Below are 15,135 nucleotides of genomic sequence, written 5' to 3'. Positions count from 1 at the left end.
ATATTTCTCATGTTGCATTTTGTCAGGCAACCCTGCTGAAGTTTGTAACTAAATGTGACAATCACACTAGTAATTTCAGATGGACAGATGATGAATACATGAGCAATAATTAATACCACTGACACTGAGGCAAAACTGTGCTATTCCTAATAATTTGATAAAACAAATGCCACACCACAAATAATGTAAAATATATATATATATATATATATGTATCTCCAACAAGTACGTGTTGAGTAGCATTTACTGCTGTGCCTTTATAAATGTGAGGACGGGTTAACGCCATCACAGGGCTGGACTAACATGCCATGTGGGAATCTCATGCACTTAATGTGCACATCCGGTCAGACAATGTAAACAACAGATGGAAAAGCTCACCTAATATCACATAAAGGGTCTATTGCTTATTCACAGGACATTTTTACATAGAAAATCATTGTTAGGTGGAACTTTAAAAAAAAAAAAAAAAACATTTAAAGCATCATTCATTTAAGAGAGTCATTCCAGTAACACCCAAGGATCCTTCAAAGAACTAAGTCACTGGTTAGTGTCCAAGTCTCACAACCATGGATTAGCAGGAAAATCAGCCAAACCCCTAAGACTTGGACCTTTGTTCATCTGCAAAGATGTCAACATCATCTAGTTTTTTTTAAACTGTCTCTCCCACAACCATATGGACCTACACAGCAATAACGCTGTCTTAACAAAAGGGTTATGAATGCTGACAACTAGATTAATACAAAAGGTACCACACTACATTAACTCTAAAATTATAGTTGAAAACCCCAAATGTAAATATTGTCATACAGTGTAACATTGTTTTAAGGTTGTTCTTCACATTCTATTTGGTAGATGTCTGCGACAGCGTGTCTACAAACACTGTGGCACTTTGTACAGCTGTGGAGTCATACCACATGCTAACAAGAACAAAGGGTTGCAGCCATAGAAGAGGAAGTCACACCCTCTGCCATCACTGTTTCACATCAAAGTCAAGATCTTTAAGTTTAAAGTTTGTTATAGCAAACCTTGTTTGTTCCAGGCAGCAGCTGGAGAATAATTTTTAAAAGGTTGTTTTTTTTTTATCGTTACAGTAGGTATATATATATATATATATATATATATATATATATATATATATATATATATATATATATATGCTTGGATGGCATAGCAATCAGTAAATCTGTAACTTCCTGATCAAATTTATTTGAGAAGTCATAGAAAATGTCATAAGCACTGTCAACTGTGGGACCTTACATATCAGGTGTGTGTCTTTCCAAATCATGTCCAATAAACTGAATTTACCCCAGGTGGACTCCAGTTAAGCTGTAGAAACAGCTCAAGGGTGATCAGTGGAAACAGGAGCTAAATTTTGAGCTTCATGGCAAAGATTGTGAAAACCTATATACATGTGATTTAGTTTTTTCATTAATAAAATTGCAAAAACTCTTAAAAAAACAAAAAAAAAAACAAAAAAAAAAACCCTTTTTCACATTGTCATTACGGGTATTGTAGAATTTTGAGTAAAAAATTAATTCCATCCATTTTGGAATAAAGCTGTAGCGCTGTGAATGCTTTCTGGATGCACTGTATCAGACTGTGTGTAGTTCTTAACAATTGATGTATTGCTACTGCTCAACAAGTAAGAAAAAAAATAAAAGCTAGTGGTGTTTTGTGTTATGTCTTCCCACTTCCAAGGCAAAACAAAGCAAAAACATAATCTATATCTTACCAGTGTAGGAGTGCTGGGGTTCACAGCTGAGCTCTCCAATGCCGTTGCCATAGCAGTAGCACTTATACATGATTCCATGGATGATTTTGTCCCATGATTCCCCAACGTGATAGAATGCTCTTGTCTCAGGCTCCTGGCACTGGTCTGAAGGTAGATTAATACAGACCATGTCATATAGCAGGAACTATCAACAGGTGTTCACATTCTGGCACCAAGACTGTTCCACTCACAATCAAAAGTTCAACGCTGTTGAAGTGACTAAGCACAGAAATATACAAAACTAGCACAGCAGGACAAGCAATAGAATCATTACATGTGAAAATTGCCAACCTGTCCATCATTAATGGCAAGACAACCACATTTATCAAGTACAACTGCAACGTTTTGAGAAATGTAACAATACTAGCACTCAAGTTTGGATTGTCCTCAAGAGGTAATTTCTCACAGTTACTTCCCAACATATCTGACTGTGTTTATTTATTGTACATTTTTTCCTGTAAGATGTTAGCAGGTGACACCCAGAAGGATCTTACTCAGAAGAGGTTTTCCATATCTCGCTGATATTAAAGCATCATCCAATAATGGGCCTCTGTCACCCTCAAGATTTTAGTACCATTTTATTGTTTATGTAGTGTTCAACTCAAGTGTGGTACATTTAACACCACATTATTACGGCCGAGTGGATCCTTTGGTACTTTGTATGTCACGTGACACGGCTCATTCGTCCCATTTGTGTTGTGTTGCATTTAGCGTGTCAATTGGTTCCATTTACCATGCAAATTTGGTTCCATACGTTTTGTACCAGTGCACACTGCGACCGCCGCCCACTAGTGGGGGTGGCATTTACCTAAACATGGTAAACACGGAGCTTGTTTTGGTCACGGTCGAGGATTTGAACAAGGTAATTGACGGTGCTAATTCTTCTAACACACACACACACACACACACAAATCCACTACGCCGTAAGCCGTCTGGAGGCATGAAGAGCTGTTAGGATGAAGAGGATGAAGTTACGATGAAAACCTGGAAGAAATTTCTGAAGCGATTTTTGCTGGACTGTGGAAGTACACAAGTTTTTTTTTTTTTGGAAGTTCATGAAGTCAGTGCGTGACATCATAAATTACATCGTCAGAATTATTTTTGAACTATCTGACTGTTTTTGCAAATTGACTGAGAACAATTTTGGACTCCTATTTAAAGTTTGTGTTGGACTGTTGATGTCAAAGCACCAGTAACGAACACCAAAATGTAAATCCCTTTTCTGTTGTTTATAAATGAATAAACTATCAAATAACAAGGATCTATTTTAGCCGTTATATAAAACAAATAATGAATGTTTTTTAATTCTTTCAATGGAATGAATATTTCATGAGGTAAAAGATGGAACGTATCATCTTTCACCTCATGAAATATTCGTACCATTGAACTCATAAACACTCATTATTTGTATATTAGCATAATCTTAAAGTTGTACATAATAATGAATGTAATTAAGAAACATCATTTACATCCTCTTCGCATTCAAGCTAACGAAGCCAGAGAACACACCTATCTGCAGACAAGCTAGTTTTTCCCTGTGCTGTAACCGTGGAGGGTTTGTTCAATGTAAATGTTGAGCGCCTGGCTGGGTGGGTTAATCTCATGGACGATGTGTATATGAGGTCTATTAGAAAAGTATCCGACCTTATTATTTTTTTCAAAAACCATATGGATTTGAATCACGTGTGATTAATATCAGACATGCTTGAACCCTCGTGGGCATGCGAGACTTTTTTCACGCCTGTCGGTTACGTCATTCACCTGTGGGCAGTCTTTGAGTGAGGAGTTGCCCACCCTCTCGAAGATTTTTTCATTGTTTAGAAATGGCTCAGAGACTGCTGCTTTGTTTGATCAAAATTTTTTCAAAGCTGTAAGGCACAACTGAGTGGACACCATTCGATAAATTCAGCTGGTTTTCGGTAAAAATTTTAACGGCTGATGAGAGATTTTGGTCTGATAGTGTCGCCGTAAGGACGGCCCACGGCGCCTGACGGCGATCTGTGCTTCGAGGCGGCAGCGTCTCGCCGTTTCAAGTTGAAAACTTCCACATTTCAGGCTCTGTTGACCCAGGAAGTCATCAGAGAACAGAGAACTTCCAGAAGTCGTCGGCATGAGGAGTTTATTCGGACATTCCATTGTTAACGGACATGTTGTAATGAAAGAACATGCGGGCAGAGTCGCATGTCGGGCCGGACCCGACCGTGGGGGGTCGCGACAGGAAAAACACCTCCATTGGAAACCTTAACGGGCAAGTTGGAACATGCCCAAGCTGTTAAACAATTTCTCAGTTACTCACTTGTTGAAAGCCATCATAAGCCGCCTGAATTTTACAAATGGTTTTCAACACGGAGGTGTTTTTCCTGTCGCGGCGCACACAGATTTGCCAAGTCGTCACGGAAACGACTTGGCGAATTTGCGCGCACGTCTTTCATTAAAAAATGTCCTTAAACAGTGGAATGTCCGCATAAACTCATGCCGGCCTCTTCTGAATCTTCTCTGTTCTCTCACGACGTCCTGGGTGAATTAAGCCTTAAATTAGGATGTTTTCAGGTCGAAACAGGCCGACGGCGGTGCCTGGAAGCGCTGCAGGACGTCCCGTTCTGTGGGAAGTCCTTACACAGACAGAAACACCCCATAATCTCTCATCAGCCGTTAAACTTTTCACCGAAAACCAGCTTAATTTCTCGAATAGTATCCACTCAGATATTCCTCACAGGTCCAGAAAAAATTTTGATAAAGCAACGCGCGCCGTCTGGAGCAGCGTGTGAAACAAAGGAATTCAGCCGAGAGGGCGGGACCACATCTCACTCAAAGCTTGCCCACAGGGAAATGACTTCACCGACGCGTGCAAAAAACTCACGCATGCGCACGAGGGTTCAAGCATGATTGATGGAATCGCACGTCATTCAAATCCATATAGTTAAAAAAAAAATAAAAAGGGTCGGTTTATTGTCTAATAGACCTCGTATATAGTGGACAAAGCCTCTGTTATGTCACCTAGTGGTTTTCGAAAGAACAGTTTTGAAGTTCAAACAGAGCGGCTCTGGATGTTCCCATCTTAGCAATCCTTACTCCGCCTAAGTCCCAGCCAACCCAGAAATGGGTAAAAAGATCCTGCATACCCTGGGTGGGAGGAATAAAGCCAGAACATGTCCATATCTCAGACTCATGGGGCTATTCCACAGAGCGCCATTTATTCCCGTTAAATTTTTCCCTTAATCAGGGCACGTTTTGAAGCCGCTTTGTCAATCTTGAACAAACTTGGTATACGTAGTTATTCCGGCCATCACTGGCACCAGTTTTGAAATCAAGGTCAAATTTTTGAAACTGTTCAAAAAATTAATCCCAGTTCGCAAACTTCTCCCTAGTATATGACAACATCCAGGTGTTCATTGTCTTAACAGCTTCAATCTTGTCCAAACTATGTTAAAGTGGTATTCCTTGTGAATACGGCTTGAAACTTGTTTGATCGTGTGCCATCAGGGTAAAAATTTGATGCTGAAGCAGCGTATGGTGCGATTGTGGCAGAGAGCGCAGCTACTTACTTTCATCTTCAGGGAGGTTGCTGGGTCTGCACTTTGTAAACCAGCCAGTTGCCAGGTCTGCACTTTATAAGTCAGACTGTTAGCCAGATTAAGCAGTTTTATCCTGTTTTTTTTAAACACTATTTTGGATCATGGGCAATTGTAGTAGAACGGCGTCTGTCAGCTCTTCTCACAACTGAATATTTAATTCTGGTATATCCAAGCTCCTTATTGGTTGAGCACACCTGTCAGCATTAATTAGCTGTGGTTGCAGCAGCAAGAGTGAAAAACACCTGCTGGGCAGATGCTCTCCACAAACAGAAGAGTTGGGCAATCTTGTATCAAAGCATATTTTTACAGACTGGGTTGTGGTTTTCATGGCATGTGGCTTTGGTGCTGGTATTAAAAATTCTGACCAGCTTATGGCCTCAGTAACTGTGGAGCTAAAGTTGCCAAGCTGTTGGTTCTTGCGAACACAAAATAAACACCCAAATTTCACTCAAAAGAAATACGGGGGCACAAACGTCCCGTTACTACAATTAACTGCACAATTTATATCATTACATATATTTAGGGAATAACCCTGTTGTGTCTGTTGATTTGTAGATGTTCATGCTGGCTATACGGTCGCAAAGTGGTAAAAAGGAGATTTAAAATGGCTATCTGCTACAGTATAATAACATGAACTTCCGCAAATCATCAGACACAAGGGGGTTATTCCCATTCTAATTCAATTCCATTATTTGCACGGTTTATTTTTCTGTAGGTAATTCGGTCGGCGAGGCTCACCGTCGAGCCGAGGCAGCATCATTCCAACAGTTGTCAGGGCGCGGAGTAATCCCTCAAACGTGAAAATCCATCATATCCATCAAATGTGAAACGTAATTCTGTATCAGAATCCACATCAATACTTTCGTATGGTAGCTTAAATTCACCTATTTTGGCGACGGCGGTACGCGACTTTCTCTCGTTCTCAGCTAACAGCGCTAACAGCCAGCAGCGCGCACAGCCGGTGTTCCGTCAAATTGCGCGTCTCATCGCATGAATGGGCAGTTCTGCATCCCAACAATATTTCACATCCGTGCACATGTGCAGTTGCGCGGAGGATAGGAATGACATTTGACAGAAATGACATCTTGTCAGAACACTGGTCAGGGTGCGGAGTAATACATCCAAATGTGAAACAGTCAAATATTTTGCGACCGTTACCCTGATATTATACGGTCTGAAATCTCACACGCTTAACCAGTCAGATTCGCAGAAAAACTAATTGGATTAGAATTGTAAATGTAACGCAATGCTAAAATGCCCTTGGCATCTGCAGGAGGGCGTGCATGTGCATACATGAGCTTTTGAAAAGACCAGAAGTTACCTTTGACCGCGTGTGATGCGCATGCATGCTGACGATCGCGAGATGACTTGTAAATCACACCAAACGTCTTATCAGGTTACAAAAATAGCATTTTCCGTTATTTAAGTGTTTATTTCTCACTAGCTTTTACATAATATATGAGAAACAGGATTCCACATTGGGGGAGGTGATGGTCTAGTGGTTAAGTGTTGGGCTTCAGACCAGAGGATCCTTGGTTCAAACCCCAGCATGACCGGAAAATCACTAAGGGCCCTTGCTCCCAGTGTGTAGCGAGCACCTTGTATGGCAGCACCCTGACATCGATGTTTGAGTGTGTCTGGGTAAATTGTAAAGCGCTTTGAGCATCTGATGCAGATGAAAAAACGCTATATAAATGCAGTCCATTTATTAGCAGCCAGAGAGAGACCAGCCAGTGATGTCACAGTGCATCTCTACTTTAATTGGCTGCATTGGAAAAAACCAACGCTTAACAGCATAGTCATCTCAAACGTAGTGGGTCACTAAACTTTACCATGATATTTAATGTAGTCAATCGAACTAGGTATTGTAGGTTAGTTAGTCCACTGCCATGGAACCTAAACAGCTTGTTTTGAACTCCTGCAAGGAGCTTTGAGTGCTCTTAAAAACTGAAGCCTCAGAGCTTCAGCTTTATCAGCATCAAACAACTGCACAAATGTTTTTAACTGTCCAGTATCTGTATCAGTATTGTATCTAAACATTAGACTCAACATGACTCACACAAAGGTAAAGCGAATATAACTACAGACATATCTTTACAGAATCAAAAGTTGCCTTAAATTTCCTCTTTTAACAAAGAACTGACTCTCCAGATATTTCTATGGCTGGAATGTCATAAGTTGAAGGACTGTTATCACTTGGCCAGGAGTAAGGCGCAGAAAGCCCCCACCTTCTCACAAAGTGACCAGTCTTCCCAAACATTCCCTGACACAATTTATGACACCTCAGGAGAGCTTCAACAGTCCGTAATGGATAAAAGATACTTGTTGGAACAGGTCTGGACAAACCCATTTGAAATACAGCAGGATTCTCCCTACAGATAGCAGCTCAATGAAACCTAAAATCTCAACCAGTCGATGACAAAAGACTAAAAGCAACCAAAAGTCATAAAAGCAACCAACATTGGGATGGAACTACTGCACCTCCTTTTGGATCAGGTTGGGAAGAACACAGACCGTTCAATACATGAATATACTTTATGTTAACAAAAGAGAGAAAATAATTTCTTTTCCTGTTGTTTTTGAGTTAACCAAAGACAAAATTGATATTCCAATTTAATCTGTTACACATTTTTTCCATGTGACATTCCTTTAATAACTCCTGGTGCATGTTTAAATGTTATTTGTTGAATTATTAATAAATTGTCATGGGGAAAACAGTGTTTCTGTTAATCACTTCCCTTTTCTAGGATGGATTTAGGAAATTCAGTCAGCTTATATTTTGCTAGCCAAAGAACAAAGTCGTTCTGTGTCATTCATTGTATCTGATGTGCTTTTCGAATAACTTTCGTTTGGGGATAAACCTGATGGCAAATGGGGGGAGCTTATGACCATGTGCTTGGACTCTTTAAAATGACCCTGAAATAAAGGAACACTCTCTTCTTTGGCTGCTTTTCCACTCTCTTCTTCGGTCCCTCTTACAACTTTACTTCTTGGACTCGCTTCCAATAACTCTCTCTCTAGTCTTTGCTCATGACTTTTGAATCATTGTTTCTTTTTGTGCCGTAAGCCCGAGGCCATCAAATTTGTCCATCTGTTATTGCAAAGACATTGCGTTTGTCGGTCCATCAGCATAAGTCCAGTTCTATTATTGCCAGAGTCTTCAAATTCACAGGAAACATTCTTGGAACACAGACCTTGGACAAGTTCAAAGATGGCTAACCCTGACCTATTTTAAGAGACTAAAAAGTCACATTCTGTTTCATTCTGTTTTGTTGTTATTATTTATTTATTTATTTATTTTGGGAGGGAGGGGCGGGGTGACAGCCAATCACAGTAGAGCCGCACCGTGACGTCAGTGACTGGTCCAGCTAGCTGCAAACTCTGTTTCCTTTGTGTGTAAATATTACCTCTGTTATAATTATATAAAAGCTAGTGAGAAATACTGTAAACACTTCTGAAACTATAAACTCTGTTTTTGGAACCTGATAACGCCTCTGAAGTGATTTACAAGATATTTCACAGATGTTAGCGTGGTGACGTCACAGTCTGGTCTAGCTAGTTGCAAACTCCATTTCGTTTGTGTGTAAATGTAACCTCTTCCTCATATATTTTGTAAAAGCTAGCAAGAAATAAACACTACTAAGACTGAAAATGCTGTTTTTGTAACCTGGTAATACCTCTGGAGAGATTTACAAGACATACAGTGGATGTCAGCATACACGCTAACTTCGACTAAATCAAAGCTAACTTGCGCTCTTTTCAAAAGCTCGCGTATGCACACACACACACACACACACACACGGCTTCCTACAGATGCGAGATAAAACGTAAATACTTTTTAGAACTGATTGATAGAGGGGCTTTACTGAACATGTACAAATTGTATGTAACACAATAGGATCTTAATAATTATGTAAATAGCAAAAAATGTGTAATTAATTATACACACACACACACACTTTTCACTGGGATACCAATTAAACAACTACAAATTATAAAGAAGATAATGCTCATACGGCTGAGGGTATTTTAGCATTGCATTATATTTAATATTTTTTAAGGCACGAGTCAAGTCCTCAAGTCCCTTTGAAGACAACTTCCGAGTTGAGTTTTTCAAATTGAGAGTGAATTTGCCAGTCTCCCAATTTGTTATTTTTCTGCTCAATGCCAAAAGCGTTTTTTGTTGACTTAAATTTTTCTCCACAACTTTTTTTTGCAAAGCTTTGAACTTTTTCTAAAATTTTACAAGGACTTCAAACTGATCTTTCACAGGTTTTAGAAGCTGGTGGAGCATTTTTGATAGCAAACACCAAATCCTTCATCCTGGGTCACTCAGTGAACCAACTTCTATGGACCCATCACGTTTGGTCCCACTGTAAAACCAACCAAGCAGTCTGCACACCTGTAGTCCAGAGAGACACAGTGGTTAACCCAATGCAGGTGAAACAAGGTCATCAAGTGGACCAGAACCGGACCGCTCACTCCACCCAATCCTAGGACCTAGATAAGTGAATCTTCAAGTGTTCAGACAGTCTTTGCTGTCAATAAAGTGGCTATTCTATGTTCATTTTCTTAATAATAATAAACTTGTGGACCCAAAATTCACCGCTAAATTTCCACCAGGTCTATTCTTATTAAACTTCTGTATTTCTTCTTTCATTTTGCTTGCTTACCACATCTCATCATGTCAGTAATAAAACTACAACACCAATTCCAATGAAGTTGGGACGTTGTGCAAAATGTAAATAAAATCAGAATACAATGATTTGCAAAACCTCTTCAACCTATATTCTATTGAATACACCACAAAGACAAGATATTTAATGTTCAAACTGATAAACTTTATGGTTTTGCAAATATTTGCTCATTTTGAAATGGATGCCTGCAACATGTTTCAAAAAAGCTGGGACATTGGTATGTTTATCACTGTGTTACATCACCTTTCCTTTTAACATCACTCAATAAGCGTTTGGGAACTGAGGACACTAAATGCTGAAGCTTTGTAGATGGAATTTTTTCCCATTCTTGCTTGATGTATGACTTCAGCTGTTCAACAGTCCAGGGTCTCCATTGTCGTATTTTGAGCTTCATAATGCGCCATACATTTTCAATGGGCAACAGGTCTGGACTGCAGGCAGGCCAGTCTAGTACCCACAGTCTTTTACTATAAAGCCACGCTGTTGTAACACGTGCAGAATATAGAGTGGCATTGTCTTGCTGAAATAAGCAGGGGACATCCGTGAAAAAGACGTTGCTTGGATGGCAGCATGTTTTGCTCCAAAACCTGGATGGACCTTTCAGCATTGATGGTGCCATCACAGATGTGTAAGTTGCCCATGCCATGGGCACTAACACACCCCCATACCATCACAGATGCTGGATTTTGAACTTTGTGCTATTAACAATCTGGATGGTCTTCTTCCTCTTTTGTCTGGAGGACACGACGTCCATGATTTTCAAAAATAATTTGAAATGTGGACTCATCAGACCACAGCACACTTTTCCGCTTTGCGTCTGTCCATTTCAAATGAGCTCGGGCCCAGAGAAGGCGGCGGCATTTCTGGATGTTGTTGATGTATGGCTTTCGCTTTGCATGGTAGAGTTTTAACTTGCACTTGTAGCGACGAACAGTGTTAACTGACAATGGTTTTCTGAAGTGATACTGAGCCCACGCGGTAAGATCCTTTACATAATGATTTTTAATGCAGTGCCACCTCAGGAATCGAAGGTCAGGGGCATTCAATGTTGGTTTTCCGCCTTGCCGCTTATGTGTAGAAAGTTCTCCAGATTGTCTTAATCTTCTGATTACATTATGGACTTAACCTGTTCACCTGTGGAATGTTCCAAACAGGTGTTCTTTGAGCATTCATCAACTTTCACAGTCTTTTGTTGCCACTGTCCCAGCTTTTTTGAAATGTGTTGCAGGCATCATTTCAAAATGAGCAAATATTTGCACAAAAACAAAAAAGTCTATCAGTTTGAACATTAAATATCTTGTCTTTGTGGTGTATTCAATTGAATATAGATTGAAGAGGATTTGCAAATCATTGAATTCTGTTTTTATTTACATTTCACACATCCCAGCTTCATTGAAATTGGGGTTATATGAATTATTCTTCATATTCTCAAAATCTCAGTCACATGTGTTTGTACCTGTACATATGTAAATAAATGTGTAAATGTTATGTCTGTTTTTCTTATGTCCAGCTGAAGACAGATGTTTTATCAATCGTATCCAGAACGTATGACTTTCAGATCAAAGACTGACTATTGATCATAACATGATCAAGTATGCAGGTCGCACCCCTTTCAAGGTATTTATTTAAATATTGCTTTAACTTATACTCAACAAAAATATAAATGCAACACTTTTGGTTTTGCTCCTGTTTTGTATGAGATGAACTCAAAGATCTAAAACTTTTTCCACATACACAATATCACCATTTCCCTCAAATATTGTTCACAAACCAGTCTAAATCTGTGATAGTGAGCACTTCTCCTTTGCTGAGATAATCCATCCCACCTCACAGGTGTGCCATATCAAGATGCTGATTAGACACCATGATTAATTGCACAGGTGTGCCTTAGACTGTCCACAATAAAAGGCCACTCTGAAAGGTGCAGTTTTGTTTTATTGGGGAGGGATACCAGTCAGTATCTGGTGTGACCACCATTTGCTTCATGCAGTGCAACACATCTCCTTTGCATAAAGTTGATCAGGTTGTCAATTGTGGCCTGTGGAATGTTGGTCCACTCCTCTTCAATGGCTGTGCGACGTTGCGACGACGAACTGGAGTCAGGTCGAGACCCCGATGAGGACGATGAGCTTCCCTGAGACAGTTTGACAGTTTGTGCAGAAATTCTTTGGTTATGCAAACTGATTGTTTCAGCAGCTGTCTGAGTGGCTGGTCTCAGACGATCTTGGAGGTGAACATGCTGGATGTGGAGGTCCTGGGCTGGTGTGGTTACACGTGGTCTGCGGTTGTGAGGCTGGTTGGATGTACTGCCAAATTCTCTGAAACGCCTTTGGAGACGGCTTATGGTAGAGAAATGAACATTCAATACACGAGCAACAGCTCTGGTTGACATTCCTGCTGTCAGCATGCCAACTGCACGCTCCCTCAAATCTTGTGACATCTGTGGCATTGTGCTGTGTGATAAAACTGCACCTTTCAGAGTGGCCTTTTATTGTGGGCAGTCTAAGGCACACCTGTGCACTAATCATGGTGTCTAATCAGCATCTTGATATGGCACACCTGTGAGGTGGGATGGATTATCTCAGCAAAGGAGAAGTGCTCACTATCACAGATTTAGACTGGTTTGTGAACAATATTTGAGGGAAATGGTGATATTGTGTATGTGGAAAAAGTTTTAGATCTTTGAGTTCATCTCATACAAAATGGGAGCAAAACCAAAAGTGTTGCGTTTATATTTTTGTTGAGTGTATATCCGTTACATTTACTGCTGCCCCTATGTGAAGCGATTTCAGTACGGTACAAAGGCTATGGGGTTAGAGATGTCATGCAAAAACTTCGTATGTAGTTTAGTGAATATAGTTATTTTCCCCATACAGCAGTGTAATCCTGTACAAAATTTACAGCTTTCAATGATGCAGTCTTTAAGACAACACATTTGTCAACCTACCAATAGCATCACACTTCCAACGGCCACGCCCTTGTCCGAAGCAGGTGCAGTTCATCATGTAGCCTTCCTCATGCTGTTTGGTGAAGGTTTGGTTCACCTCGTAGGTCAGGCCATCCACAATACACTGGTCTGCAAACAATCACACAAACTGGTTAAGTACTTCACTATTTTTTAACACATTTGTTATTTGTGTGTGTGTGTGTGTGTGTGTGTGTGTGTGTGTGTGTGTGTGTGTGTGTGTGTGTGTGTGTGTGTGTGTGTGTGTGTGTGTGAGAGAGACAGAGAGAGAAATTTGTTTTTGGAGGGCACTGAATAATTGTGCTGGTTCATATTTAACCTTTAGAAGGTGAGCAATTACATCACCATGTGACATGTCTCCTCTTCACTCAGCAAATATTAATATAAGGGCCTCACACTGGAAAACTGGGCTCACAGTGTAAACCTTTGAAAAAGTGCCATGTATGCTTTTTCTGCTGCTTGATGCCACACTGGCATGACATCATTTCAGGACCAAATCAAATCAATTTTATTTATATAGCGCCAAATCACAACAAACAGTTGCCCCAAGGAACTTTATATTGTAAGGCAAGGCCATACAATAATTACGGAAAAATCCCAACGGTCAAAACGACCCCCTGTGAGCAAGCACTTGGCGACAGTGGGAAGGAAAAACTCCCTTTTAACAGGAAGAAACCTCCAGCAGAACCAGGCTCAGGGAGGGGCAGTCTTCTGCTGGGACTGGTTGGGGCTGAGGGAGAGAACCAGGAAAAAGACATGCTGTGGAGGGGAGCAGAGATCAATCACTAATGATTAAATGCAGAGTGGTGCATACAGAGCAAAAAGAGAAAGAAACACTCAGTGCATCATGGGAACCCCCCAGCAGTCTACGTCTATAGCAGCATAACTAAGGGATGGTTCAGGGTCACCTGATCCAGCCCTAACTATAAGCATTAGCAAAAAGGAAAGTTTTAAGCCTAATCTTAAAAGTAGAGAGGGTGTCTGTCTCCCTGATCTGAATTGGGAGCTGGTTCCACAGGAGAGGAGCCTGAAAGCAGAAGGCTCTGCCTCCCATTCTACTCTTACAAACCCTAGGAACTACAAGTAAGCTTGCAGTCTGACAGCGAAGCGCTCTATTGGGGTGATATGGTACTATGAGGTCCGTAAGATAAGATGGGACCTGATTATTCAAAACCTTATAAGTAAGAAGAAGAATTTTAAATTCTATTCTAGAATTAACAAGAAGTCAATGAAGAGAAGCCAATATGGGTGAAATATGCTCTCTCCTTCTAGTCCCTGTCAGTACTCTAGCTGCAGCATTTTGAATTAACTGAAGGCTTTTCAGGGAACTTTTAGGACAACCTGATAATGATGAATTACAATAGTCCAGCCTAGAGGAAATAAATGCATGAATTAGTTTTTCAGCATCACTCTGAGACAAGACCTTTCTAATTTTAGAGATATTGCGCAAATGCAAAAAAGCAGTCCTACATATTTGTTTAATATGCGCATTGAATGACATATCCTGATCAAAAATGACTCCAAGATTTCTCACAGTATTACTAGAGGTCAGGGTAATGCCATTCAGAGTAAGGATCTGGTTAGACACCATGTTTCTTTTTCTTCATGTTTCCATATTTGTGGGGCCAAGTACAATAACTTCAGTTTTATCTGAGTTTAAAAGCAGGAAATTAGAGGTCATCCATGTCTTTATGTCTGTAAGACAATCCTGCAGTTTAGCTAATTGGTGTGTGTCCTCTGGCTTCATGGATAGATAAAGCTGAGTATCATCTGCGTAACAATGAAAATTTAAGCAATGCTGTCTAATAATACTGCCTAAGGGAAACATGTATAAAGTGAATAAAATTGGTCCTAGCACAGAACCTTGTGGAACTCCATAATTAACCTTAGTCTGTGAAGAAGATTCCCCATTTACATGAACAAATTGTAATCTATTAGATAAATATGATTCAAACCACTGCAGCGCAGTGCCTTTAATACCTATGGCATGCTCTAATCTCTGTAATAAAATTTTATGGTCAACAGTATCAAAAGTAGCACTGAGGTCTAACAGAACAAGCACAGAGATGAGTCCACTGTCTGAGGCCATAAGATCATTTGTAACCTTCACTAATGCTGTTTCTGTAC

The 15,135-nt window shown here is 40.2% G+C and overlaps 1 protein-coding gene across 2 annotated transcripts in view; it reads right to left on the bottom strand.

The window, feature by feature from the left end:
- Positions 1-15,135, bottom strand: part of fn1a (fibronectin 1a) — a 120,698-nt gene that overhangs the window by 80,200 nt on the left and 25,363 nt on the right. For both annotated transcript variants that reach the window (XM_034186618.1, XM_034186619.1), the window contains exons 11-12: positions 12,991-13,119; positions 1,733-1,876 (exon numbers count right to left, since the gene is read on the bottom strand). In XM_034186618.1, the coding sequence (XP_034042509.1) occupies positions 1,733-1,876; positions 12,991-13,119 (273 nt within the window). The remainder of the gene's footprint in view (positions 1-1,732; positions 1,877-12,990; positions 13,120-15,135) is intronic.

The sequence above is a fragment of the Thalassophryne amazonica genome, chromosome 14 (assembly GCF_902500255.1).
Source record: "Thalassophryne amazonica chromosome 14, fThaAma1.1, whole genome shotgun sequence".
Classification (NCBI taxonomy): domain Eukaryota; kingdom Metazoa; phylum Chordata; class Actinopteri; order Batrachoidiformes; family Batrachoididae; genus Thalassophryne; species Thalassophryne amazonica.
The sequence above is the reverse complement of the archived record's forward strand: the minus strand, read 5'-3'. Positions and strand labels throughout refer to the sequence as shown.